General features: G+C 35.1%; 1 protein-coding gene and 1 pseudogene across 1 annotated transcript in view; one reads left to right on the top strand and one right to left on the bottom strand.

Annotated features, from left to right (window-relative positions):
- Positions 1 to 27962, top strand: part of LRP1B (low density lipoprotein receptor-related protein 1B) — a 1318888-nt gene that overhangs the window by 596144 nt on the left and 694782 nt on the right. The window contains exons 23-24 of the mRNA XM_011935709.1: positions 14157 to 14354; positions 16490 to 16694. Coding sequence (XP_011791099.1) covers positions 14157 to 14354; positions 16490 to 16694 — 403 coding nt within the window. The remainder of the gene's footprint in view (positions 1 to 14156; positions 14355 to 16489; positions 16695 to 27962) is intronic.
- LOC105507270 lies at positions 30 to 7622 on the bottom strand (annotated as a pseudogene).

The following is a 27962-nucleotide window of genomic DNA, read 5'->3' as shown; positions in this document are numbered from 1 at the left end:
CTGTAAGGTTCCCATAGACCTGGGGAACTTCATGCAAACTTCTTGGTGGCCATGAACCTCTCCATGTACTTATCATAACCTTCCAGTTCTTGAAGTTTCTTTATTTCAAAAAGATTACCTTCCATAGCAAGCGGACAGATATGGGAATCACTGAAGATGCTCTGTGAAACCATGCTGAGCTCAGGACCGTTCTCTTCTAGGTAAAGAATTTTAAGGCAAGGACAGCAAGATATCTTTATTGAGACCTGAGATATCTTCTTCCAGTTGAGGATGAGTTTGATGACCTGCAGCTCTCCTACTATGTCAGGTATACTTCGAATCTGGTTCCTGGAAAGGTCCACCACATCTGGTGGCCCAAAGTTAGGTGATAGTGCTCCCAGTTGGTTCCCAGAGAGGCTCAGGGTCTTGAGGATAAAGAGTCGCCCAAAGGTAGATGGCAACTTTCTCAGGTGACTGCCGTTTAGGAATAGCCTCTCTAGATTTGTTAAGGATTGCATCATCTCATTAGGCAGAGCAGTTTATGTTGTTCAGGAATAGGTTCTTCAGCCGAGTGAACTTCTGTATCGGCAAAGGCAGTAGGTTCTCCATCTTATTGTTGGACAAATCGATGGTCCTGAGATTGCTCATTAGTGTCTGCAATTCTAAGAGGAACTTGGTCAGCCCACGGTCCTTAAACTGGGAGACGGCAGTTTAGTGTGCCCATTCCACTTGAGTACCGAGGGCACCGTTTCCTATACTGGTGCTTCGGCTCACATCTCTCCTATGGCTCAGCTGCCAGATGGTTCAGCAGGGGAACCCCAGGACCTACACTAACCAGGTTGAGTTCCCTGGACTTAGTCCTGGATGGGAACATGATGATAGTTTTATGTGACATAGAAACCTTCAGAATGAAGACCCAAAGATCGAGGAAAAACTATCCATTTTTTACACTTAGGCGTAATGAAGTATGGACAGGTATGTAGAAATATGATTGGACAAAAAGGGTATGATCTAATGCTAATAGATGTCTGGGGGGTTCCAGCACAGCTTGTCGGCTCCGATTCTTCAGAACCTGTCTGGGCAGCATTCCTTCCTCCAAGATACGGGGCAGACCACCTCTGGAATGAGCATCTTCAATTTATTTATGGCCAGTTCCTAAACAAAAATGTTGGTGTCTTCATCAGGGTTCTCTAAAGGGACAGAACTAATAGGATAGATAAATACATGAAGGGGGGTTTATTAGGAGAATTGACTCACACAGTCACAAGGTGAAGTCCCACAAAAGGCTGCCTGCAAGCTGAGGAGCCAGGAAACCAGTCTGAGTCCCAAAACCTCAAAAGGAGGAAAGCCAACAGTGAGCCTTCAGTCTGTGGCTGAAGGCATGAGAACCCCTGGGAAATCACTGGTGCAGGTACAAGGGTTCAAAAGCTGAAGAACTAGAAGTCTGATATTTGAGGACAAGAAGTATCCAGCATGAGAGAAAGATAGAGGTCAGAAGACTTAGCAAGTCTAGTCTTTCTACATTCCTCTGCCTGCTTTTATCCCAGCTGTGCTGGCAACTGATTAGATGGTACCCATCCAGATTGAAGGTGGGTCTGCCTCTTCCAGTCCACTGACTCAAATGTTAATCTCCTTTGGCAACAGCCTCACAGACACACCCAGGAACAATACTTTGCATCCTTCAATCCAATTAAGTTGACCCTCAATATTAATCATGATAGTCTGGGAAGGTTAAAATAATATTTTTAGGCTTTATGGCTGGCTTTGGGGAAAGGGGCTGCTAGTTTCTATGACTCGCTCTGGGAAAGAGAGATTCTAGTTACTATGGCTTGCCTAAGGAGAGAATGAAGCATGAAAAACAGGAAGGCAGGAGAGGGTCAGGGAGAGACTTTGCTTCGGAGGTAGCTTCTTAGGCCTTCACTTTGTGATGCTATTTTCTGAGCCCCAACAAAACTCTGGCAGTACCATATGATTTCTCACTGTTAAGATTGCTATATTTTCCATCTGGTTTTGTTCATAATTTTATAGAAAAGCAAAAGTGTATTTCATCTTTAAAGTTACAGTGAAACATTTTTAAGGGATAATTTAATCTTCTGGTAATTAATCTCTTCCTGAAATGTATAGTGCACCTTGTGCATTCCAAAAAAAAAAAAAAAAAAAAAAAAAAAAGCTTTATTCTGTATTTCGTTCACCCCTTTTCTTTTAGAAAAGCAGCAAATTGGCCGGGTGCGGTGGCTCACGTTTGTAATCCCAGCACTTTGGGAGGCTGAGGCGGGCAGATCACGAGGTCAGGAGATTGAGACCATCCTGACTAACATGGTGAAACCCCATCTCTTTAAAAATCCAAAAAAAAAAACAAAAAAAGCCGGGCGTCGTGGTAGGTGCCTGTGGTCCCAGCTACTCAGGAGACTGAGGCAGGAGAATGGCCTGAACCCGGGAGGCAGAGCTGGCAGTGAACTAAGATGGCATCACTGCACTCCAGCCTGGGCGACATAGCGAGACTCCATCTCAAAAAAAAAAAAAAAAGAAAGAAAATCAGCCATTTCACAGTTCAATAAAAATGAACTGACTAGTTACTACTGGACTTTACAAATACAAATTTCTTTTTCTTGCTCATTTTCTCTTTTCCATCATCTTCCGTTGATTCCCCCTTTTAAAATATTTTCTTTCTATTCAATGCAATACCTGTCCTTATCCCTCTTGACATTAAACAGAAAAATAAAATGATGATAGCAATCTTTTGGCTGGGCATGGTGGCTCACACCTGTAATCTCAACACTTTGGAGGGCTGAGACAGGAGGATCGCTTGAGCCCAGGAGTTCAAGACAGCCTGGTCGACATAAGGATACTCCCTACCTACAAATAATTTAAAAATTAGCCAGTCATGGTGGTACACATCTGTGGTCCCAGCTACTCAGGTGACTGTGGCGGGAGCATTGGCTGAGCCCAGGAGATTGAGGCTGCAGTGAGCCATCACTTTGCCACTGTACTTCAGCCTGAGCAAGAGTGAAACCCTGTCTCAAGAGAAAAAATAAAAAAAGAAGGTTTTCAAATTACAGCCATGATTGTTCCATTCCTTTTTCCCCTTGAGTTTTCTTCCATAGTTCTCTCATTTTTTTTTTATTTTTTATTTTTCTACACTCTTTCCTTCTCTGATTCTTTACAATCTGGCTTTTGCTGAATTGCAGAACTGATTCTATTTTCTCTAAGTTCACTCCTAATATCTTATTAGTTAAATAAAATGATATTTCATAAATACTACTTTTATAATTTTTATTTTTTATTTAATGTATCTCAAATCTCAGTTTTCTCATATATCTCAATACTCAATTACATTTTTCCTCTTTAATTCATTTATTAATAATTTAATCCATTTAGTAATAATTATTGTAATTCAATTATTAATCACTCTTCTCTGAAGTATTGATTTATTTTAGGACCACCTAAAATATGCTACTGATTGTGATGTGGATAGGAGGCAGGGAAATACTGGGTAGAACGGGTAGGTTCCCCGTGAGGGCCCCGGCCTCAAGCCTGGACCCACAGCCCAAATTGAGAACTTTACATCCCTGTTTTCCTGCTTGAATGTTGCCTTTTCCAGAACCACCCTGGCCCACCCTGTACTCATAAAAAACCCAGGCTCCACTGCCAGCAGAGCAGCAGAGAAGAAGAGAAAAGAAAAAAACAGCTTGACGTTGATGAGAGGCAGCTTGACTTCAGAGGGATGGCTTCAGAGGGATGGCTTGACGGCGGGACCTTGCAGAAGAAAATAAAATGAGATTTTATTTAACTAATAAGATATTAGGAGTGAACTTAGAGGAAACAGAATCAGTTCTGCAATTCAGCAAAAGCCAGATTGTAAAGAATCAGAAAAGGAAAGAGTGTAGAAAAAAAAAAAAGATGAGAGAACTATGGAAGAAAACTCAAGGGGAAAAAGGAATGGAACAATCATGGCTGCAATTTGAAAAACTTTTTTTTTTTTTTTTCAGTTTGGCTTGGGACAGCTGAACTCCCAAGGAAGATCACCTTTCTGGTCCATCCCCTTTTCAGCTCTCTATCCCACTGAGAGCCATTTTCATAAGCAATAAAATCCCCTGCATTTACCATCTTCAATTCTTTGTGCGACCTGATTCTTCCTGACACCCAATAAGAGCTCGGGATACAGGGGGCTGTCACACTGAGATGTTAAACACTTAAGCCACCCACGGACAGCAAAGTAAGAGAGTGCACTGTAACATGCCTTCTGAGGCTCTAGGAGCCACACAGAGTTCTGCTCCTGCCTGCACCCAGAAGCATTCCTGTGGCTCCTGCGAGCACTCACCTGTGTGCTCCCCTTCCTGCTAGGGGTTGAGAGCTGCAGGCTGAGTAAAGAGCCACCCGCTTCGCAAGTCCAAGTCCTGTGAAGGGGTCAGAGAAAATTTCCTGTGTCAATTGCATTTTCTTCTGGCTCCATTCCTGTTTGTTCGGCAGCCCAATGGCAAATTTGAAGCATATTTCTAGTAACATTGCAAATAGCATTATAGCTTTTTTTTTTTTTTTTAATCTCAGCCTGAATCAGGTTGTATTTTCGCATTAATTTATTTTTTCTTATTCTCTAATTTTTTTTTAATTTTTAGGTTTTTAAAATTATATTTATTTTGTAATTAAAATCATTTCTAGGAAAGAGATTGTGAATATAAGCACAAAAGTGCATACATATAGTGGTTGTGTTTTGATACAGTGTCCACTACCCAAAGCTTAATTTTCACATGCCTCTATGTGTATTTTCTTGGACAACTCCTTTCCACCCTGAACCTTCCCTTATCACCCCAGATATGATTACTGTGGCATTTACATCTCCAGCTATATCAATTTTTTTGTTTGTTTATTTTGAGGCGGAGTCTCATTCTGTCATCCAGGCTGGAGTACAGTGGCACGATCTTGTCTCACTGCAACCTCTGCTTCCCAGGTTCAAGTGATTCTCATGCTTCAACCTCCTGAGTAGCTTACAGGCATGCACCACCATGCCCAGCTAATTTTTGTATTTTTGTAGAGACAGGGTTTTACCGTGTTGGCCAGGCTGGTCTCAAACTCCTGACCTCAGGTGATCCTCCTGTCTTGGCTTCCCAAGGTGCTGGGATTACAGGTGTAAGCCTCCATGCCCAGCCTATCATTTTTCTTACTATCTAATTCTACTTCCCCAGGTATCATCAGGTCACCTCAAGATTAGTTGACTAAGAGTACCCTTTGTCTTCTCCCTCAGTTATCCGTAATTCTGTCAATAGCTGCAGTATTGTTTTTGGTCTTCAGGGCTCACAACCTCAACTTATCTTTGATTTTTCAAATTTCTTGCTGCCTTCTCTCCCCATGTCTTAATTTTTTCTTCACAGTATTTCTTGGATTCAGATCTCTTTCTACAATTAAGTAGCATCTGCACCACAGCACAAGCCAGGAGATACATATGTTCTAATGATGATGGCAGTCTTCTCTCCAGCAAATTTGTTTTTATCTTCTTGTTTCTCCAGTTTTTGAGGAGGAGGATGTTGAAACTGAAAAAAAAACATAGTATTTTTAATGACAGAAAGAGGAAAATCTGGATTCAGGAAAATGAAAATTAATAGAAAGAGGTCAAGATGAAAAATAAAGTGATAAGCAGATTTGCTGCGTTGGGGAGTAGTGAGTGATAAAGTGAAGCCATCAGGGGAATGAAGCTGTGGGGACTTAAAATCTGGTCATCCATTCTTTTATTTCTCTTTAAAAAATGACAGATTTACATATCAGTTTCCATCCAGATTTTAAAACTATCTCTCTATTATCTATGAAATTAACCTCAAACCTTTCTGTCTGCTATTCAGAGCCTTCTTCACTTTTGTTCATTTTCCCTCTCCAACCTGATGTTTCATCATCATTCACTGTGGGTTTTGACTTTAGGCACATTTTTGCCATTTTCATCATGAATAATGATAGTATATGCACGACTAAGAATGTGTAAAGCGCTTTCATATATATCACTTCATTTAATCATCTTCTTCACATATTCCGTTTACTATCATCTATGACTTAATAGTATCTTCCACATTCCCCCTGGAAATTTGAATCCTTTACACTCTTCAAAACTCCCTTATCTACAAATAATTTCTTCAAGTTAATTATTATAATTGTGAATAGCTACCATTTACCCAACACCTAAAATATAATCATTTATTTATTACTTCCAAGAAACCAGATAGTCTTAAATCTCTGATTTTATATCTATGGAAATGAAGACCCAGAAAGGTTACTTCATTTGCTCAAGGTAAGAGATTGTGCTTAAGAGATGCTGGAGCAAAGGTTTTGAACTTTATTCTTACTGACCTCAAAGCAGGAGCATTTACACAGTACTGCAAAGACCCAGGCAGCTTGTCTGTGCTGTGAGCACACACACTCCTATGATGCCTTTGAATAGTCAACATTTTGTGACCTTACTTTTGTTACCACTTGCATCCACTTTCATAAAAGCTGAGATTGAATCAAAATATTTTATATCCCTTATGAAGCATATGAAAATTTTGCAATAAATGATTATTGAATGTAAGGACTTCCTCTAAGTAGTTGGGTCCTTTCTCTTTTCTTCAGTTACTCTCATATTTATGACCTCTCTTCCTCTCTTTCTCTTTCTCTTTTGAAGATCATGCAGGAAGGGTTGAGTTGATTACACTCTTCACTTGCTGCACAGTATTATCATTGGGTCTAGGTGAGATTTTTTATTTTCCTCATGCCCTCCCTTGGTTTCTCTTTCTTTCTTAACTTTTATTTCTAAAGCCTACCCCTCTTCCTTACCTCAGTCTCTAGAGGAAATCATTTCAATGTAGTTCATATATTTTCTTATAAAATCTATGTTGTTGTTTTACATACATACCTTTTTAATTATGTAATTGGTATTATACATATTACAGTCTGTCATTTACCCTTTTTAGTCAGCACTGTCTTTATGAACTGTACACCTACTCTATTACTTCTAATCACTAGGTAGTGTCATAGAGCGTGCACACGTCTTTTATGCTTTTCGATTCTGCCATGTAAATACACTCAAGTTGCTCCTAACTTTCTGCACAAATGATAATTCCATACACATACATACATTTACCTGCATTCTTATAGATGTGGATAAAAATTCCGTTAGGACCAATAACAATCACAGAATGTGCTTCTACTTACAAAGACTAAGTAGAACCAGTTCCTCTTCAGAATGGTTGCATAGTCTACATCTGTACCAACAGTACACTATCTAAGTTCCCGCATCCTTGGCAGCTCTCAAAATTATCCACTCTGTCATTTTCTCCCTAATATATAGGAGTAACATGATATATTGTTGCTTTTGTTGCATTTGTTTTATTTCTCATGAGTTTGAGCACCTCTCCATATACTCACTAACCTTAATTTCCTTTGGTCATTCTCCTATTAAGATTACTGCTTTTTCTTATTAATTTGTAGAAATCAACACTATGTTCTAAACTTTAGGCATTTCAGATATCGCCTCCATCCAGTCGCCCATCTATGAACTTCATCCACAGTGGCCTCTGTTGAACAAGTCCTCTTTGTCTGTGTCTGCTTCCCTCACTTACCCCTTTGTTTGATTCATTTCTTTGCATATTTCTTCTTCCTCGCATAATCATTTTCATCATATTTAGGATCTTCTAGGCTTGTTATTCATTCATTGATTTTTATAATTATCATTTATTCTTTTATGCAATCAAAAATATTTAAAATCTAGTAAAATCAAAAATATTTAAATCTAGTAAAAGACACTGGACTGTATCCTAGAAATGCAGGTTTTGTTGTTGTTCCACCTCTTACCTGAATGAGTGTTCTTCTCTCTCACTCTCTCTCCCTCACACACACCCCGAATGAAGATTCTTACAACTTGTTAATTAAAAGAATTGGTGAGTTAAAAAAGCAAATCACGAACTTGACATACAAAGCAGAGATATTTTAAAAATCCAGAAATACTTGGGAAAGTGATTACTAAGAGAGAAACAAAAATTGGCTCTTAAAAAAATGTGAAAGATAGCTGATGACATCATCTTGTATATGTATAGTTTGAATAATACTTGAAAGTTCATCCCGGCCTTCATTCTACAGATTCTATTTCCTCTGCCTACCTATATATTATACTTCAGAAATATTTAACTGTCATTCATTCCCAATATGGCTATAGATGGAGAAATGGAGGGAAGCAAGTCATGACATATATTGGGTCAGATAAATAATATACCATTTACCAATTCATAAGTTGCTACTGTGTACAATAAATGTATCTGATGATGGGAGGGAAAAGTTCAAATAAATTCTTAAATGTAGGAACAGAAAATACAGTAAAATCTCTGAAGTAGCAGGAGAGAAAACATCGTAACAGTAATATCACTTTTTGTTTGATGATATTATATATATGGTAAAGAATCAGGGGATTTCACACAGAATTGCTAGTTGTATGGTTGTAATAGCAATTTACCCTGAAAGGATCTGAAGAAGAACTATTTTTCTTAGACAACTCATCTGCTACTTTCATAGTCTGTCTGATAAAAATCATTCTGCAAATCTGTAGTGGGACTAAAAGAAAAACAAAGAAGACAATTGTACATAGAAGATAACAGTCTTCTGAGTGTTTTCTAAAAGCTTCTTGTAATGCACTAGATTTATAAAAATGAAATTCATCACTTATACAAAGTATAAATTGTAACCTCCTTTATTTTGTACATATCTCATTCTTATAATGTGCTAAAAGAGGAAGATTTTAGGCTACTTCTCTGTTAAGAGGATAATATGATGGTTTGATCTGTTAAATTCAGTCATTTATGAGACAGAAGCTAGTATACTGGAAGAATTGTTAGAAAACAGTAAAAATGGATGGTTACTTCACATATTATTTATATTCATTCTAAATGGATTTGCCCTAAAAGAGGTTAATATAGCTATGTCAAGATGGAAACAAACTAGAAGATGCTTCATTTATTTTATCTCCAAATACTTTTTTACAAGGTTTCATTTAATTAAAGTAAAAACCATTATAAGAAGGGATTTTAAAATTCTATCTTCATGATTTCCCACTGGTTTATGAAATAACATATTGGACTATTCATTACAACTTTATTTTCTCAAAGGGGAAATAGTAATCTAATAAGTCAACAGAGATCTTAAAAGCGGAGGCGCTTGAAGAAGATATCTAGATTAAGAGTTCGAATAGAAAATCATTTGAAAATTTAGACTTTGATATTTGATCTTTGGTAAACTAGTTTTTTTATTTGTTCATTTTATTTTAGTCAAGCATGATTCAGTAAATATTTATCAAACAAGTGTTTTCTCAACATAAAATGACTATAAAGGATACAAGAACTTGAAAAGATTGTGAGCAGTTTTAATAAGATAGTCAATGTAAAGGTCATTGTTCAAAGAAAACAGATGTGCTTTTAATCACTTTTCATTTTGTAAACTCAAACATGTTTGGAAATAGTGGGAATAATGTATTCAACAGCCAATATTTTTAAATGTTTAGAATACGTCATACACGATTTAAGTGATTTTCTGAAAGTAATAAAACATTAGATAACTTTGAAGCCCTCTGTGTATGCATTTCTCCATCCCCAGAATCAGCCTCTTTTGTGAGCCTGGTGTATCTGTTCTATCCTTACTGTTTGTGTTTTTAAATGACATTTAACACTGTGCTTTTATATGTACACAAGTTATGTACATTACGTAACCCATCTGAAACTAGGCTTTGTTTTTTTTTTCTCATAAATATGATTTTGAGATTTAACTGCTCTATAACATTATCCTCTATAAAAAGATTACAGTTTGCCATGCCTCTGTTTGTGGCCGTTAAGGTTCTTTCTAGGAGTTTGCTATATCAAACTATGTTGTAGCAAATGACCTTATGATGTCTACATATGAAAATGTAAACAAGTTGAACTACATATTCAAGAGTATGTGCATCTTCATTTACACATGTTTAAGTCTATTATAGCCAAATATATCTCCAAAATAGTTGTAGAAATACACACTACCATCCATACTTTGTGAAAGTTCCTCATTCTCCAAATCTTTGCTAACACTAGCTACCATTGTGGGTCAAATTGCTTCTCCTCCACTTACTAGCTGTGTGACTTTGACATGGTAGTTATATAATTTCTCTGTGTCTCTGTTTCTTCCTATGTAAAATGGGGGTGACATCACCCACCTCATGAGGCTTTGTGAGGACTGTGTAAATTGGGATTTATAAATGTTTAAGAATGACTGGACCCGGTGGCTTACATCTGTAATCCCAGCACTTTAGGAGGCCAAGGCGAGCGGATCACTTGAGGCCAGGAGTTTGAGACCATCCTGGCCAACATGGAGAAACCCTGTCTCTATTAAAAATACAAAAATTAACTGGGTATGGTAGCACATGTCTGTAATCACAGCTATTCAGATGGCTGAAACATGAGAATTGCTTGAGCCTGGGAGGCAGAGGTTTCAATGAGTCAAGATCACACCACTGTACTCCAGCCTGGGCAACAGAGTGAGACTCTATCTCAAAAAGAAAAGTTTAAGAATAATTATAGTATATAGGAAGCACTCCATGTGTGATGTTTTGATAATTCTTGGACTTCCAATTTTGCCCAGTAAAATGGGTGTGGTCTTGCTGTTTTAATTGGTGTAAACTTTTCTTAATATTCTCAATTACTACGTGACTTCATTATGGACTAGTAACAAAGTCTGTGGACTGGCAGCAGTCTATGTAGATAACCCGAGTACCAATTTGTTAAATTACTTTTAGTCTTGTAGGTTGTTCTTTTTTTTTTTTTTTGAGATGGGGTCTGGCTCCCGCCCCCCGGCTGGAGTGCAGTGGTGCGATCTCGACTCACTGCACCCTCCGCCTCCCGGGTTTACGCCATTCTCCTGCCTCAGCCTCCCGAGTAGCTGGGACTACAGATGCCCGCCACCTCGCCCGGCTAGCTTTTTGTATTTTTTAGTAGAGACGGGGTTTCACCGTGTTAGCCAGGATGGTTTCGATCTCCTGACCTCGTGATCCTCCCGTCTCGGCCTCCCAAAGTGCTGGGATTACAGGCTTGAGCCACCGCGCCCGGCCAGGTTGTTCTTTTTTACACATTAGATGGGAGGGTATAATTTTACTATTAGATCAATGTTTGTAATGCTTATATATCATTTCTTTTTTTTTTTTTTTTTTTTTTTTTTTTTTTTTTTTTTTTTGAGGTGGAATCTCACTTTGTTACCCAGGCTGGAACATAGTAGTGTGATCTAGGCGCACTGCAACCTCTGCCTCCCAGGTTCAAGAGATTCTCCTGCCTCAGCTTCCTGAGTAGCTGGGATTACAGGCACATGCCACCATGTCTGGATAATTTTGTACTTTTAGTAGAGATGAGATTTCACCATGTTGGCCAGGCTGGTCTTGAGCTCCTGACCTCAGGTGATCCACGAGACTTGACTTCCCAAAGTGCTGGGATTACAGGCATGAGCCACTGCACCCGGACTTCTATTTCTTTTTAAGTCAATTTTGCTAACACATTTCTCTAAGAATTAACTTATTTTACATATTTTCAAGTGTATTATTAAAATACATATCTTACTCATTTTTTTTTGTTTTGAGGTGGAGTCTTGCTCTGTCACCTTTTTTTTATTTTCTATATTTTCTATTTTCACTCTTCCTACTGTTAATTTATCGCTATGTATGTGTATATATGTATATGCATATGTATATGTATATGTAATATGTCTATGTATATGTGTATATATATATATAATCAAGTCTGCCATAGGTCTAATCTATATTTTGTTATTCTTTTAAACAAATGACTTTGGGTTTGCTAGTAATATCTTTTGTCGTATTGTATCAATTTCTGTGGTTATATTTGTTGTTATTTTCAAATTTGAGTTAATTTATTTTTATTTTCTGAATTATTTGAGTTGAAATATTATTCCATTAATTTTTCTAATAATAATTTCTCTATTTTATTCAACTAACTCTAATGCACAGAAAAGAAACAGAACTAAATTGTTGGAATTCTTTGTTTTCTTAATGTAGATAGAAAATTTTTCAGATCTGAGGAAGGTTATAGGAATGACTAAATGAGCTAAAAATTAATGATATATGTGAACCTGGACTGTTAACAGTGAGTTACAAGTAGTATTTGTACAGTTTTATGCCCTTTACAAGTTTTTACAGTCATTACTACATTTTTTAAATAACAAATGTATTTAGATATAATTTACATACCATAAGATTCACTCTTATAAAGTACACAATTCAGTTTAACTGTTACAGCTATTTAATTTTTGAACACTGTAGTCACCCCAAAACAAACGCCATGCCCATTAGCAATCATTTCCCATCAATACCTCCCCTCAGCCCTAGAAACCACTAATCTATCTATTTTCTACCCCTAAAAATTTGCCTCTTCTGGACATTGCATATAAATATAATCACACGACATGTGTTTTATGACTAGCTTCTTTCACTTGGCATAATGTTTTCATTTGTTTTAGCATACACCAGTAATTATTTTCTTTGTATTGATGAATAATATATCTATCATGTGGATAGACGACTTTTTTTATTCATCAGTTGATGGGCATATGAATTATTTCCATTTTTGGTTATGAATAATGCTGCTATGAATATGCACCAGTTTTTTGTGAACATGCATTTTTAATTATCTTTGGTGTACAATTAGAATTGGAATTTTTGCTGGGTCATATGGTAACTCAATATTTAACGTTTTAAGGAAGAGCCAAACTGTTTTCCGAAGTGACTGCATTTTTTTTTAATAGCCAACTGGCAGTGTATGAGGGTTCTAATTTCTCTACATCCTTGCCATCAGCTGTGTCATCCAGCTTTCTTATTATAATCATCTTAGTCGGTGAATAAGTCTTAGTCTCATAGCTAAGAAACATTGCCTAATCGAAGGTCGCTAAGATATATGCCTGTGTGTTCTTCTAATAGTAGTGTACTTTTAGTTTTTACATTTAAGTGTGTAATACAGTTTGAGTTAGTTTTTGTCTATGGTGTGAGATAAGTCTGAAGGTAAGTGGAGGAAAAATTGTCTTTCCAAGAAACAGTGCTGGGAGAACTAGATTTTCACGTGCAATTGAATGATATCTGAACCTATCTTATACCATATACAAAAATTAATTCAAATTGTATCAAAGACCTAACATAAGAGCTAATCCAAAATTAGATATTTTTTCTTTTAAACAGCTGTGCATCCAACACAAACATTTCCTTTATTTTAAAAATGCTAGATGTGGGATATTAAATTTTAAGAGTATTTGTTTTATTGGGAGCTATCTGGAACTATTCTGTACATGTTTTTGATATACATTTTTTCAGTTAGCTCTAGTCACAATAATGTCATACAGAAAAAAACAATACTGTGCAATAAATAACTGCAGTATCTAAGTGATCACAACAATATACATCAGTATGTCTCACAGTAATTAGTTTAGGGTTTGATACATTTTGGAAATAACATAATTTTAGTAACTTTCAGATACTGAAACATTCTTTTAGACACAATAATACTAAAAGAAACTTTAATCTCATACCCGTTTTCAAAACTTCTTTCCTTTCTCTCTACTCAGGCCTGTTTCAGGCTAAAAGAAACCAGTGTGGAATGATATAGTTATGATTTTTTTGGACTCTGCAGAAAGCCGCCATCTTCTCTCTTAATGGAAGCACTCCCTAACTATAATTCCAACAACTTCTTCACAGAAATCCTTTTGTGTTGTTGTTGGATATTTCTTCTCTGTGGATCTGTAAATACAGGGTAGTTAGCTAAGAGAATAGCAAAGTTAGTTTTAGCCAAATCTTAGAAATTCCTATGGTGATTTTTCTGAGCTTTGTCAGATGAAATTCTAAAAAAAAAAAAAAAAAAACCAGAAAACTCCCTATTTTGTTTTTGTGTGACAATAATTCTTCTATTCTTTAATCAGTGTCAGGTATATGTAAATTCAAACAATAAAATCTCCCTAATACCTATTCTAATGAATACATATAAGCCTAAATTTTGCAAGTTTCTGTTAAATATTGGATTAAAAGAAATTGCTGTTTTAAGATGGAGAATTATGTAATAAATTATACTTTTAAATAATATATTTTGATCTCAAGCATTTTATTACCAGAGTTTACATTTTCATAAGCCTATTAAACATAAATTTAATTTCAGATCCTTTTGAAGCATTCATCATCTTTTCTATTCGTCATGAGATTAGAAGGATTGATCTTCACAAAAGAGACTATAGTCTACTTGTTCCTGGATTGAGAAACACAATAGCACTTGATTTTCACTTCAATCAAAGTTTACTTTATTGGACAGATGTTGTAGAAGACAGAATATACCGGGGAAAGCTTTCTGAAAGTGGAGGTACATATATTATAATTTTTCTTAATGTTTAGATTACTTTTTTAAGTGAAAATTCAAAGAACACGTTATAACTAGAAGAAATTTTGATTATTCTTTGACCTTTGTTCCTTTATCCCCTCCCTTATATATGTAAAATCAGGGATGTTGAGCATCTGTGTGAGCACCTGTTGGGGGCAGGAAGTGGTGATGCTCATGCTGTTCACACCATTTGCCACTGTGGACTTTTCCATGGACTGATGGCAAAGAAATTTATTTACAAGAAAACAAAACAAAGTGACTGGTTGTTACATACCATTAGTCACATTTTTAGGAGTTACAATAACTTTTTTTTTTTTAATTTTACTACCATCTTTCAAGATAATTTTAAAAAATGAAAAAAAATTACAAAGATGACTAATATGAGCTAAATATTTTTGCCATAATTTGACTTATCTCTTTTGGCTAAACTAATCCTTTCTTAAGTAGAAAGTCTTTTATATAAATAGCCAGGTGCAGTGGCTCACGCCTACAATCCCAGCACTTCGGGAGGCCGAGGCAGGCGGATCATGTGAGGTCAGGAGCTCCACACCAGCCTGGCCAATATGATGAAATCCCATTTCTACTAAAAATATAAAAATTAGCCGGGCGCGGTGGTGCATGCCTGTAATCCCAGTTACTCAGGAGGCTGAAGCAGGAGAATTGCTTGAATTTGGGAGTCGGAGGTTGCAGTTGGCCGAGATTGTGCCATTGCACTCCAACCTGGGCAACAGAGTGACACTCTATCTCAAACAAAAAAAGAAAAAAAAAAAAAAGGAAGTCTTTGACGTAAATACATATTTCTCTTGAAATGTTGCCTGCATATACCATTCCAAGGACAAGGTATCTCTGTCAAATTGTTAATTCCATCCTAAATCACCTTTGCAATTTTGAAAAATGGTCATATTTAAGCACATAATATAGTTATGATATGTAAACTTATATCCTATGCCATATACTGATTTAAAACGATGGATTTAGATTCAAAGGATCAATTGGTTAGCAATTTCATAAAACACATTGTTAATATGTCTAACAAAAAGCACTGATGTGGTAGCAACGTTACAAACTACAATGATTTATCATATTATAAAAGGTGTTTAAAAAGGAAAGTTTTGGCTGATCAGCACAGTGGCTCATGCCTGTAACCCCAGCAGTGAGGCAGACAGATACTTAAGCCCATGAGTTGGAGACCAGCCTGGACAACATGGCAAAATCCCATCTCTGCTAAAAATACAAAGAAAGCTGGGTATGGGTTCTGTGCACCTGTAGTCCTCGCTACTCAGGAGGCTGAAGTAGGAGAATCATCTGAGCCCTGGAAGTTGAGGTTGCAATGAGCCATGATCACACCATTGCATTCCAGCCTGGGCAACAGAAGTGAGACCCTGTCTCAAAAAAATAAATAAATAAATAAAATAAATAAAATTAAATTAAAATAAATAAAAGAAAGATTTTTTTTAATTGTGAAAGAAATTAAATAGTGGATAAATAAGAATATTGGTAGGCATAACCAAATCGCTTATTTTTATTCATAACTTTTCTCTTATTTACATTTTTGTTATATCTTGCAAATCTTAGGGTCCCAGGTGAGGAAGAGGGTCATCTGGGGCTTATCTTTGTTAAGGTTTAATATAGTAGTAGCTGTTATCTGTTATGCTTCCACAAAGAGAAAAAGAGTGAGTGCTGATTAGCCAGAATGCATATGAGCTCTGGTGGGCTTTTTCTTTTGATTTTATTCTACTCTTGAAGATCAACATTTGAGTTAAGTTGAACTGATTGTTTCCAAAATTCCTTGCTCTGTATACAAAAGTCAGAAACAAGAAGTAACTTTTTTTTTTTTTTTTGCCACCTCAATGTTGTTATTAACTTCAGAGCTGTTTAAAAACTTGATTCCACTGATACTAAAAGGATTTACTAGATTAAAGATTTCTGGTAAGGATGATGGGTAATGCTAAATTGGAGACTACTTGGTGTTGCCTGTGCTAAGAGACACTTTTGCAATCTCTCAAAGTGGAAATCACATTGAAATAATTTGTACTGCTGGTCGCAGGTAGGCCTTTTCCTTTGTACTTAACGCAATACTTGAATGGGTGCACATACTGGTTTTCCTTCTTTTGTAGGTGTCAGTGCCATTGAAGTGGTTGTGGAGCATGGCCTGGCTACTCCAGAAGGCCTGACAGTCGACTGGATAGCAGGAAACATATACTGGATAGACAGCAATCTGGACCAAATCGAGGTGGCTAAACTAGATGGCTCCCTAAGAACTACAGTAATAGCAGGAGCCATGGAACACCCCAGAGCCATTGCTTTGGACCCAAGATATGGGTAAAGAAGTTTGCCTTTTATAGATTGAGTTTGGCATAAAAAATAGGCTTTCAATTTAATATTGAATTCAATTATCTCATCAATTACGAGTCAAAGTGTCAAAGTGGTTATTTTGTGCTGACGTATGTGTGTGGGGTGGGGTGGGGGTGGGTGTGTGAGTTTTATATACAGCAACTAGTTTAAGTTTATTGCCACAAGTTTGGTTATAGGATTGCTTACATAGGTACTTTTAGAGGCTCAAAATGTCTTTTGTTTTTTTTTCTAAATGTGGGCATTAGGCCCTATTGGAAGCTATTGCAACTCTTTTTCAAAGCAGTAATTTAATGAATTTATCTTTGCCCTGCCAAAGAGATGCTGTAATTGTTTCTAATGGTTGCAAACTACAGGGACAGTCTTTGTTCTAAATAGTCACAGATGTTAACCGTCTCACCCTTTATTTGTTTTTTATGTTCTTGGATTCAATTTAAAAGAAAATTTAAATAAGCTTGAAGGAGTCCAGTGGTGAGATATTGACTATTGGGAGATTTGAAAGACAAAGCATATGATTCTGGAAAACAAGGTTCAATGTTGAGTAACTCAGGTTACTGTCTCTCTCTTCCCTCGTGTGTTCCTTTGTGAAGGAGCAGAAGAGAGGCACTGGATTTCCATCCAGAAGATGTGGGTTCCCATTCCTGCCCAGTCACTTATACTCTGGGAGTATCAAGTGTATTCTTTTTTCTTAGATTTCAGGTTTCTATTCTATGAATTGAGGATAATAACATCTTCCTCCTTCAGTTGTTTTTAAGGAGATGATATACATAGGAGATAATATGCAACTGATATGTAAGAAAGCTTTGTTATTCCTGTAGACTATGACCTTTGTAATGTTTTTGTAAATTAAAGGCCATTGTCGAGTCGAAAGGTTAGCAGAAAAGAATTCTTTGGGAGGCTTGTACCTTTAAATAATGTCAAGTCCAGGGAAAGCCAATGAGTGCTTCAATGAGAGAGAAGCTCCAATGAACAAGGAGTGAGCCAAGAGGGAGTTCAATGAGATAAAGAAGAGAGAAAAGCCAGCCTATGTCTAAATTGGTCTCCTGGCCACACTCTCTGACTTTTGCTCTTGTCTATGCCTAAGACTCAGAAGTCAATAGATTGGGAAGTATGTTTACGTCTCTGTTCCTCAATTTTGACTCAGAAATGAAAGGGGCAGAAACCACTTCTCTAGAGCAGGGATTCCAAATTGACCACCCTCATTTCTGTGTTTGCTTTATTTTCCACATTGTTTTAAATTTACTTGAATTAGTTGTCAAAATTTAAAATATTGAGAGATTTTACGTAAGACCCTGGATTTCTGCCTTGTTTCGTAAAATAGGGAGATCTGGTAACAATGAGCTGAGCAGTAGCTGTTTCTCTTAAATGTATTCTCTAGTTTACGTAGTCTACATTTTACCTATTTCACTCATTACTTCCTATAATAACAATTTATCAGGAGAAAGCCTGCTATATTTAATAAGACATGCCTTTATTTTTCAATATTTTATTCCTGAGGTACAAGTAGATTGCTGATACTGACTGTATACTTCCCACAAAGTTGCAAGCTCACTATCAGCCAGGGCCTTATCTCCAGTGCCAACTACTGATATAAAGATTTTACCTATCAGACCTAAGTTGTGTCAGCATGAGAAACTTTCCGAATGAAAGCAAAGTAGTACTTTGGAAAAAGATTGTAATCATAGCATGTATACCAACATGAGAAGAAAAATATAAATAATTCCAAAATTATAAATGACACAGACCACAAAAAACCAGATGTATGAAAGTTTAAAAATGACCTCACCAAACAAGATAGATTTTGCAGTTGATACCTTATTTTCCACTGATACTATATTAACAATGCTGGGATCAACTTATTTATCTCAGTTTTGAAAATATCCAACCTGAGAGTAAAGAAAACAAAAACACCAAGGACATACAACCTACAAATACTATTTAAGTGAAAATACCTAGTATGATTTCAGTGTGAAATATCCTCAAAGAGTTGAAAGTTAATACAGAAAGTGAGCCTGAAAGTAGGGGAAACTCAAAAATGCTTCTGGGGGAGTTGATGCCTTCCATCAGTGACTGCTGCTACGAAACAGTGAGACTAATTAAGATAATTACATTGGTAATAAAATAATATTTTTTTAAAATAGGGTAACAAAATAAGGCTTATACAATTGTTTCTACAATAAATGACCAGAGTTTGGACAACAGTACTAATTCATTAAACTCTAAGTGTTAACTGGAATGTTGACAGATTTTTGTGTCATGATTCAATAAGCTTTTTATTGTTAAAAGTTATTTTACAGAGGTTGATATGATTAAGATATAAAGTTTATACAAACATCATAAAGCATATTTTAAAATGTAAATTTTTAGATTAAAAAATGTAATGTGAATATTAAAATATTTTCAAGTTTATTAGCTATTTTGGTAAAAAGTTCTGAGGTTAGTTTAATATTGGACCTTTCACAAGGTAGGCTTAGAACATAGCAACAAGAAGCACGCACATGCACACACGCACACACACACACACACACTCTTACAGCAAAGCCAAGTCAAGCACAAGAAAAGCAACACTGAAATATAATTTTATTTAAACTCAGCTTACTGTCTTAGTGCCATGTACAATATAAAAATAAGATTTTCCCTAATTTCTCAAACTATTAATAAAATGTATAACGAAACAGAGAATCAGTATTGATATGAACTTCAAAGTAATTTAAACTTCTTTTGAAATTTTTAATTTTAGATAAAATTCACTAATTATTGAGAAATATGATTTATATAAAGACTGTTATATTTTCTACTAAATCTTAAGCTTTTGATGGCAAGGGAATTTGTTTTCAGTCTGTAAAATCCTTCTAAGGCTCTTTGAATATATACTTGTGCTAAGTAAATGTTAAACAAATGAATGCGTGCATATAAATGGAATTTGTTTATATGCAACTTACATGAATTCAAGGATGTATTTAAAATGTGAAGTATACAGTAAAGACAGCTAATGGGTAAAACTATGAACTTTGTTTACAATAACAAATGAAAAAAAAGGTTTGCAACTAGCTACTTTCTCCCTTAACACAGCTGAGAAAAAAACAGGCCCTAACAGTACCCCCACAAAACACATTTACTTCATGTGAGGTTTCTACAGCAATCAAGGTCTTTGTGACCTTTTTTTACAGATGCCAATATGAAGTGTTTTTAATTGACTACTTTGCTTCCCCAGCATCAAATATACCAACATTCATTTTGGGTTATAAAACATATCTGTCATCATGCCATATTCCTTCAGTATTCTGGATTTTGACCTGATCTCCCAAGTGACAAACTATTCCAAGATGGTAAATTGAGAGTCTTAGGGAGGAGCTATTTTTCTTTCATTCCATTTTGAGGTAATGCACTTATTGCTAAGGTGACCTGAAAGAGACCATGAATCCCGTTTTAAACATTAAGCTTATTATTAAACAGTAACAAGCGCCAGGGAGTACAGAATCTACAAGGTACTCACTTCAGTTCTTAAACTTTCATTGCCTTTATTTTTATGCTACCGCAAGGCATCTTCCTGCTCTATTGCTAAAGCTAGTATTTAGTTGTCCTTTGTCATAATAACTGAACTAAAAATTCAGCTTTTAACTAAAACTGAATTTAGTTAAACTAAATTTTTAACTGCCATAAAAATTGCATTGGTGAAAGCAGAAATAGTAACTGTGAAGATTAGTGAGACATCTAAATAATATTTTAATCCTATCTAGGAATATTCTTAAATGGAACTAATGAAGGTTTTGTTGATTTTAGAAGAACTAAATATTATAGATAAGTAACCTCTTTTTTTTTTTTTTTTTCTACTGGGATCATTTATTTTTACCTTCTGCTGCTTGATCTGCTAGATGGTAATGGCCTTTTTATGCCTATAATGGCACATGTTGTTCATGGTCTTTTGAACCAGTTTAATCCAGACACTTACTAATGCATGAATGGAGGAACTGCAGCATCTGTAGGCTGCAGTTTCTTTTTTTAAAAGTTATTGTGGCTGAACATTTCCATACATCCTATAAGGAGAGATATTACATCTTTGTATACTTGAGGATATAATACAATCATTGAAATGCTAATGCATTTTAACCATCCAAAGAGAAAGTAATAGGGAAAAGATGATTCTGTTAAAATAGCACATTATCAAGTATATGAAAGAGTGCCTAGAATTTTATGAAAGGATGATCATTGAAATCAGCTCTTAAGATTGTTGTGAACTGTGTTATGGCAAGGTTAAGAACACTTTTATGGTGACTAATTCTATAACATGTTATTTATAAAAAGTGTTGGAATTTCTCATTTAAATTGATGAAATTTTAGTCTCACAGTGATTACTATAGAGGAAGTATACTAACACCACTAGGTTTAGTGAAGAAATGACACGATCACTTATTTTAGTGAATCAAAGTGTCCCAAGCCATATTTTTCCCCCACTAGAAAAACGTTCCAGAGTTCACAGTGCCTATTTCTAGTAAATATAAATATAGAGAATGCAGAATTGCAGGGTCACTGATAGATAGTTGGACTCGCCGCAACTATTCAAAGTGTAACTGGATAGAAAGTTACAAGGTAGACACCTATTTCCCAATTGTTATACAGGCACAAGATGATGCATCAGAAGTTTTTGTCTTATCATTGCAGAGTGGGGAGTATAGCCTTATCTACATCCATTGGTGGCTTATCCACAAATACTCAGAGACTGCCTATAACTTCCAAATTAATGGTTTGTTTTCAGGGATTATTTTTTCTTTTTTTTTTTTTTTTTGAGATGGAGTCTCTGTCTGTCCCCCAGGCTGCTCTTTTTTTTTTTTTTTTTGAAACAGTTTTGCTCTGTCCCCCAGGCTGCAGTACAGTGGCATGATCTCAGCTCACTGCAAACTCCGCCTCCCAGGTTCAAGTGATTATGTAATTGGGATTACAGATGTGTGCCAACACGCCAAGCTAACTTTTCTATTTTTAGTAGAGACAGGGTTTCACCATGTTGGCCGGGCTAGTCTCCAACTCCTGACCTCATGTGATCCATCTACCTCAGCCTCCCAAAATGCTGGGATTACAAGCATGAGCAGCCACACCCGGCCTCTTATTTTTTTAAGCTTGCAAATCTCTCTTCTGGCCCTTGTTTGTGGAGATAACACTACAAACTAGATTGATGCTGTCTTTGTGTTCTTTCTATTTAAACTTTTTTTTTTTAATGCTAAGTTTAAAAGCAGCTGATAAATAACAACCTGTTGTCTATGAAAGATCTGTGCATTCAAAATTAAATTGAAATGAGATTTAATTTATTTCATATTCATTATTTTTAAGAAAGACATTTAACTATTTAAATAGCCTGTCAGCTTTATATTAACCTTTGTTCCATTTTTCTATTTGACTGGCAATATATTATATTATTTTGTGATTAAATTTGCTTATAAATAATTTCATGATAATATTTTCAGATAATTAATATTTTTATACAAAACAATCTTATCTTTAAACATAATTTTTTTTTGGAAAATAGACCCCAACACTGCAATTTTATAAATGTCCTCTGGTACATTTTAAAAAATTTTTACCTATTTGAGTTATTTACACTTTTAAGCTTTTATTATAGAAACATTAAAGTACACAAACCAGTAGGGATTGTATAGTAAACTCTCTTGTACCCATTATCTAGCTTAAACAATGATCAGTACATTGTCCTCTGGTATATGAATGTTCATTTTTATTCTTTCCCAATGGTCTTATTCACATATTTCATTATCAAACAATAAACAATTTGGATACTGTTTTTCTGAATATGCTTCCACAGCCATAGCTGTGAAAGCCTTGAAACTAAAATTAAAGCCATATACGTAGAACTAAAGCTGTCTGTGGACCCCATAAACCTGAGATAGGTCTCAGTTAATCTAGAAAGTTTATTTTGCCAAAACTGAGGACATGTGCCCATGAGACAGCCTCAGAAGTTCCTGATGACATATGCCAAAGGTGGTTGGAGCACAGTTCGATTTTATACATTTTAGGGAGACATGAGACATCAATCCACATATGTAAGATGAACATTGGTTCAGTCCGTAAAGGTGGGACAACTCGAAGCAACTGCGGGAAGATTTGAAGCGGGGGTGGGGTGGGGGGGTTTCCAGGTCAAGGTAGATAACAGACAAATGGTTGCCTACTTCTGAGTTTCTGGTTAGCCTCTGTAAAGAAGGCAAATGCATTTATCTCCATGAACAGAGGGGTGACTTTGAATCAATGGGAGGCAGGTTGTCCCTAAGCAATTCCCAGCTTGACTTTTCCCTTTAGCTTAGTGACTTGGGGGCCCGAAGATTTATTTTTCTTTCACGTTTTCCCCCTTTTCTGTTTAAAATCTTTCAGAGAAAGCATTTTAGAAGAAAATGAGTCTCTGGTTTCAGGTTTCATCTGATCTCTCATGGCTAGGATGGTTTATTCCTAGATGGATAAATCTTGAGTTATTAGGAAAGCTCATTTTTAGCAGGTTGTGAAATCTCATGTCCTGTGACAAGAAAATAGGGGGAAGAAGGGAGAAAAACAACAGCAAACAAAAGAATAGTCCTGGAGAATCAGTACAGGCCACATTACTCTGAAGTCCATGCCTCAGTAGGCAGGTATGAAAGTCGTTTATGTATGTGGCTTTAAATAGGTTGCTGTTATTTTCTTCTGAAGTTTAAGTTGTCTACCTTCAGTTCAGAAGGCTTTGCAAAAGCACAGCTTAGTTTTTCATGACTCCAAATTAGAAAAAAATGGAGAAAAAAGAAGGAAAACGAAAAAAAAAAAAACAAAAACATTATTTTGCAGGATTGTAGCCAAGAAAAAATAGAATTTGGTTTAAACTGTAGAAAATAATAAAAAAAGAAAAACATTAGGCAAGATTAGAATCTAATAACAGGTGTACTACAGTTTTTGAAACATAATTTTTCTCTGTCCAGGTTCCCATTTTCACCAAAGACAAATCCTGGTAGGACTGATTTGCTTTATTATACTGGGCCTGATTATTTGTATACAGTGCAGCAAGAAAAATTATTTTTTTCACATAGGCTTTTAAATTGGCTTTGATGGAATTTTGTTCCATAGAAGGAATCTCAGATAAGACTGTTTTAAAGTCAAGCCCAGCCATGGGTTCGTACCATCAAATACCTATGAGTTGGGTGAATTCCTCTCCTCTTGAGGTTCCAAGATAAACTTGGAGCTCCTGGGCCTGTCATAAAAATGGTGTTCTTTACTTACCACAGGTCAGGAACCCTGTACAGAGATGATGTAGACAAGGTACAAAGCCAGTTTTTGCTTTGTTGACTCCATAAGTCAAGTTTGATTCCTTAGAGGAAAGCACACCACTCCAGTCATAGCCTTGGTAAAATAACCAGTTTCTCCAATTGTATCCTGTTACAAATGAAAACAAATTTTTATTGCACTTATGCAAATAACTATATTGCCATAAGCTAACAATACTCACAAATAGTTTCAAAAATATGTAGAAATCAGGTAGAGAGAAACAAACATGCTCCAAATTGTGTTCATAGGAGTATATACTAAGTTGTTAAAAGCTGTCAATAGCTCAAAGAAAAGTTTTCCTGACTCTGAAAAAGCAAAGCAAAGGATCAGCAACATTTCAAGCAATAAGTCAAAAAGATTACTTCATTCTTCTGTTAGTTCAGTCCATGCAGTTAATTTCTGTTCTGCTTGATAGTCATAAACATTTAAGCTCTCAATGAATTCTGAAAATGTTTCCTCTATTCTGAGGTCACAACCTCCAAAGTTATCAGAAAGCTGGATTCAAGAGCATCTGTTAGAGTTTTGTAGCTGATGTAAAACCACCTTCTAAAGAGAACCCAAACAAGACAACAATTATCCGTGGAAGACACAAATTTTAGGGCAGTTATAAACAAAGGCACCATTGACAAGGAAATTTGTTACCTCTGTGGCACACAATAATTTAATATAACAATTACAATTGCTACTTATAATGTACACAAATTCATATTAGAATTATAAGAGTTTCTCATAATTTTTGAACACATACCAGTAGCGTACACAAATACAGCCCAAAGAAAACCAAACACCATTTCACAATTGACAATGCTTCCTGTATAATTTTTATACCAAATAAGTCAAATTATATCATTTTTAGACTTTAGGGAAACTAACACCTTAAAGGATTAATTAGGTCAGAAAAGACATAATTTCTAATTTGATTTTTAAAAGTATCAAATACCAAAGCAAATATTAAAACACTTGATATCGCATGTCTTTGTAAAATAAATCATTCATTTGACCAAACTGATAACTCAAGGATTTTAAAAAAGAGGTGAAAACCTTCCTTATTTGAGAGAGGAGACTTAATTTTAAAAACAATAAGCCCAAATAAAAGTAAGAAGCCAATTAAATTTGTTTTTCAAAATATAAGCAATCTATAAAATTTTAATCTTGACCAAAAGATATAACTTCCATAAGCCTTTTATAACCTTTATTAAGTAGTCAGCTAATGCTTCAAGAAAACTCTGTTAATCTGACACAGGGGCCCATATACTGGTCTTGCATTAGTATGCCTTTGACTTTAATGATTAATTTATTGAGAAACTGGACTTACTTTATCTCTCAAAATCTGCCCTTACAATCTCACATGCCCACCTCTTCTGTAATAGTTCCTGGGCTTTGAGGAATTGAATAGCTTTAATTTCTGACCCTGGGTCTCAGGAATGCAATTTATTTTTATTGTCATCTTCTACCAGGACTAAAGATGAGGCTTTAATTCCTGCCAGCATTTAAGATTTAGCAGGACTTGGTGTCTTTTTTTTTTTTTTTCTTTTTTCTATTGAGACAGAGTTTTGCTTTTGTCATGCAGGCTGGAGAGCAATGGCATTATCTCAGCTCACTGCAAACCAAAACTTAATAATAATGACATAGGAGTTGTTTTGATAAACCATAAAATCTGTTAGACCAGTTACCAAAAGCAAAAGAAAAGACCTTCTGCACTGCAAAGAATATTATGTTGAAAGAAAACATTTCCTTTAGACCTTTAAGAAAACATTGTTGGCATCAGATACAAACAAAAGTTCAGGAAAAAAACTTATTTGAGCTGAAAATGAGTTGAAGGGCAACTTTACTATCTTGTTCCCTTTAAAAGGGGAGAGAAAATCGAAAATGGTGAGATGCCATAAATTTGAACTTTGTGTTAAAAAAAAGTTATAATTTACTAAGAATAAATCAATCTCTTAAGAAAATGTCATTGTTCTAACCATTTATTGTGTGTTTTTTTAATATCAAGCCCTAATCTTTAGAAAGGCCCTTATAATTTCCCTTTAATTATAGACAGCTTGATCATATAAAAGTTTTTTTTTTTTTTAATTAATCTTTATTGTGACTTACACAGATCATTCATGTCATGCTTGGATTTTCTGGTTTGTTCTGAACATCTCTGTTTCTTAAACAACCAGTCATTTTGTTCTAGGACTAAATTTACCATATAAGACTCTTTCTCATATAAAAATTATTTCTCTTTCAGCTTTCTTACCAGAAAAAAAGCTCTTCATTTTTATAACTTTCTTTACATTTATCTTATTTCCCCATTCCTTTTACCTTGTTTTATACATAACCTTTAAAAAAGCTTTGAATGACATAAAAATTTTTCACCTTTTTAAAAAGGACATACTTTTTATTGAAAGAATGTTTTCCTACAAATATACATTTATTGAAAAATACCTCAATAATGAAATACATATTATTTAATTTAATATAACTTTAGAATCTAAATTATGAGTTTGTTTACGAGTATTTATCCCATTACATTTACCTAATTATTTTAATCATTTACCTACATTATTTATAAAAACCGTGATAGTCATCATTTAAAATTACGGAACTACCACTGCAAAATTATAACTGAGACAGTGAAAGAGATCTGAACTAACTGACCCCATCTTGCTTCTAACCTTCAAGCCATCCTTGTTCATTTCTGAGTGTAGGCCAAACTAACTTTGTATTTGTGTTACTTAGTTTCTAGTTAATAGTTTAGCTTTGAAACAAAGACAGTTATGGTCCCTTCCCAAAACAAACCTTACTACCTGTGGACTAGACCACCTAAAGCCACAAGATTAGTAATCTTGTATTTAGTAAGTAATTTATTTACTTTATTTAGTAAGTAATTTTATGTATTTATTTATTTACTTTATTTAGTAAGTAATTTATCTTGTATTTAGTTAGTAATTTAGTAAGTAAGCTTACTAAATTTAAGATGTAGCTGTTTTTATGAAAACAACATCAATGTCTTATTTATTAAAGATCATACAAACAAAGATTATTCTGTCTTGTGCTAGGTTTATAGTTTTGTATCTACTATGCCAAATTTTGACACCTTATAATATTTGGCAATGATAAATAAGAAAGTGCTTGATTAATATATGCAAACAAAAATGTATTCTGGCAATTCTTAAGACATTTCTAAAGTCTTAACTACTTTACCAAAAATTTTAAAGCTACCTTATTTATTAAAGATTTTACTTGTTATATAAACCTGAAAAAGCTTTTGACTAGTATTTTATTCCTGATAAAGTATTTGATTCAACTGCTTTTATTTTCTTAAACCAATTAATTAGAGCTCTTGTATATATTTTTAGTAGTGAAACATTGTGTATATGCATATAAATACATAAACATATTATGCCTGCTGAGAGAAATACATCTTTATGGATTCATAAAGACCTTTTTTTTTTTTTTTTTTCCTGTCTTGGACTTTCAGATTTCTGATAACTTGTTTCACAACCCTAGGCAGTTGTCAGCTAAATAGCCTTAATTTTTCATATTAAAGGAAACAACTAAGGTGAAAATCAAATAGCAAAATGTACATCATAAGGTATAGAGAGAAAAAGTTTGGTGGTGCTAGAGGGAGACTAAAGATGGATACCAAATCAAACATAAAGTTAAGGCAATCTATCAAAAGATTGTATAAGGAGACTAGTTTCATTTAGATAGAGTCTGTGTATCTTTAACTGGATCTCTGAGCTCTGGGTAGAGCCCACACTGAATCCTGGGTCTCCAAAAAGAAAATTATTAAGAGGTTAAACCATGGAATGCGCTTACAGTTCATTAAAAAATAAATAAATAAAGACATTTCTAAGTGTCTAAACTACACTATTCCTTACAAAACCAAGAGTAGCCTCTGTTGCAATAGCTACTTTAGTTAAAAATAAATAAATAAATAAAAAATCAGATGGCACAATACAA

Source organism: Colobus angolensis, unplaced genomic scaffold (assembly GCF_000951035.1).
Source record: "Colobus angolensis palliatus isolate OR3802 unplaced genomic scaffold, Cang.pa_1.0 Scaffold147, whole genome shotgun sequence".
NCBI lineage: Eukaryota > Metazoa > Chordata > Mammalia > Primates > Cercopithecidae > Colobus > Colobus angolensis.
This window is presented reverse-complemented; position numbering and strand designations above follow the sequence as displayed.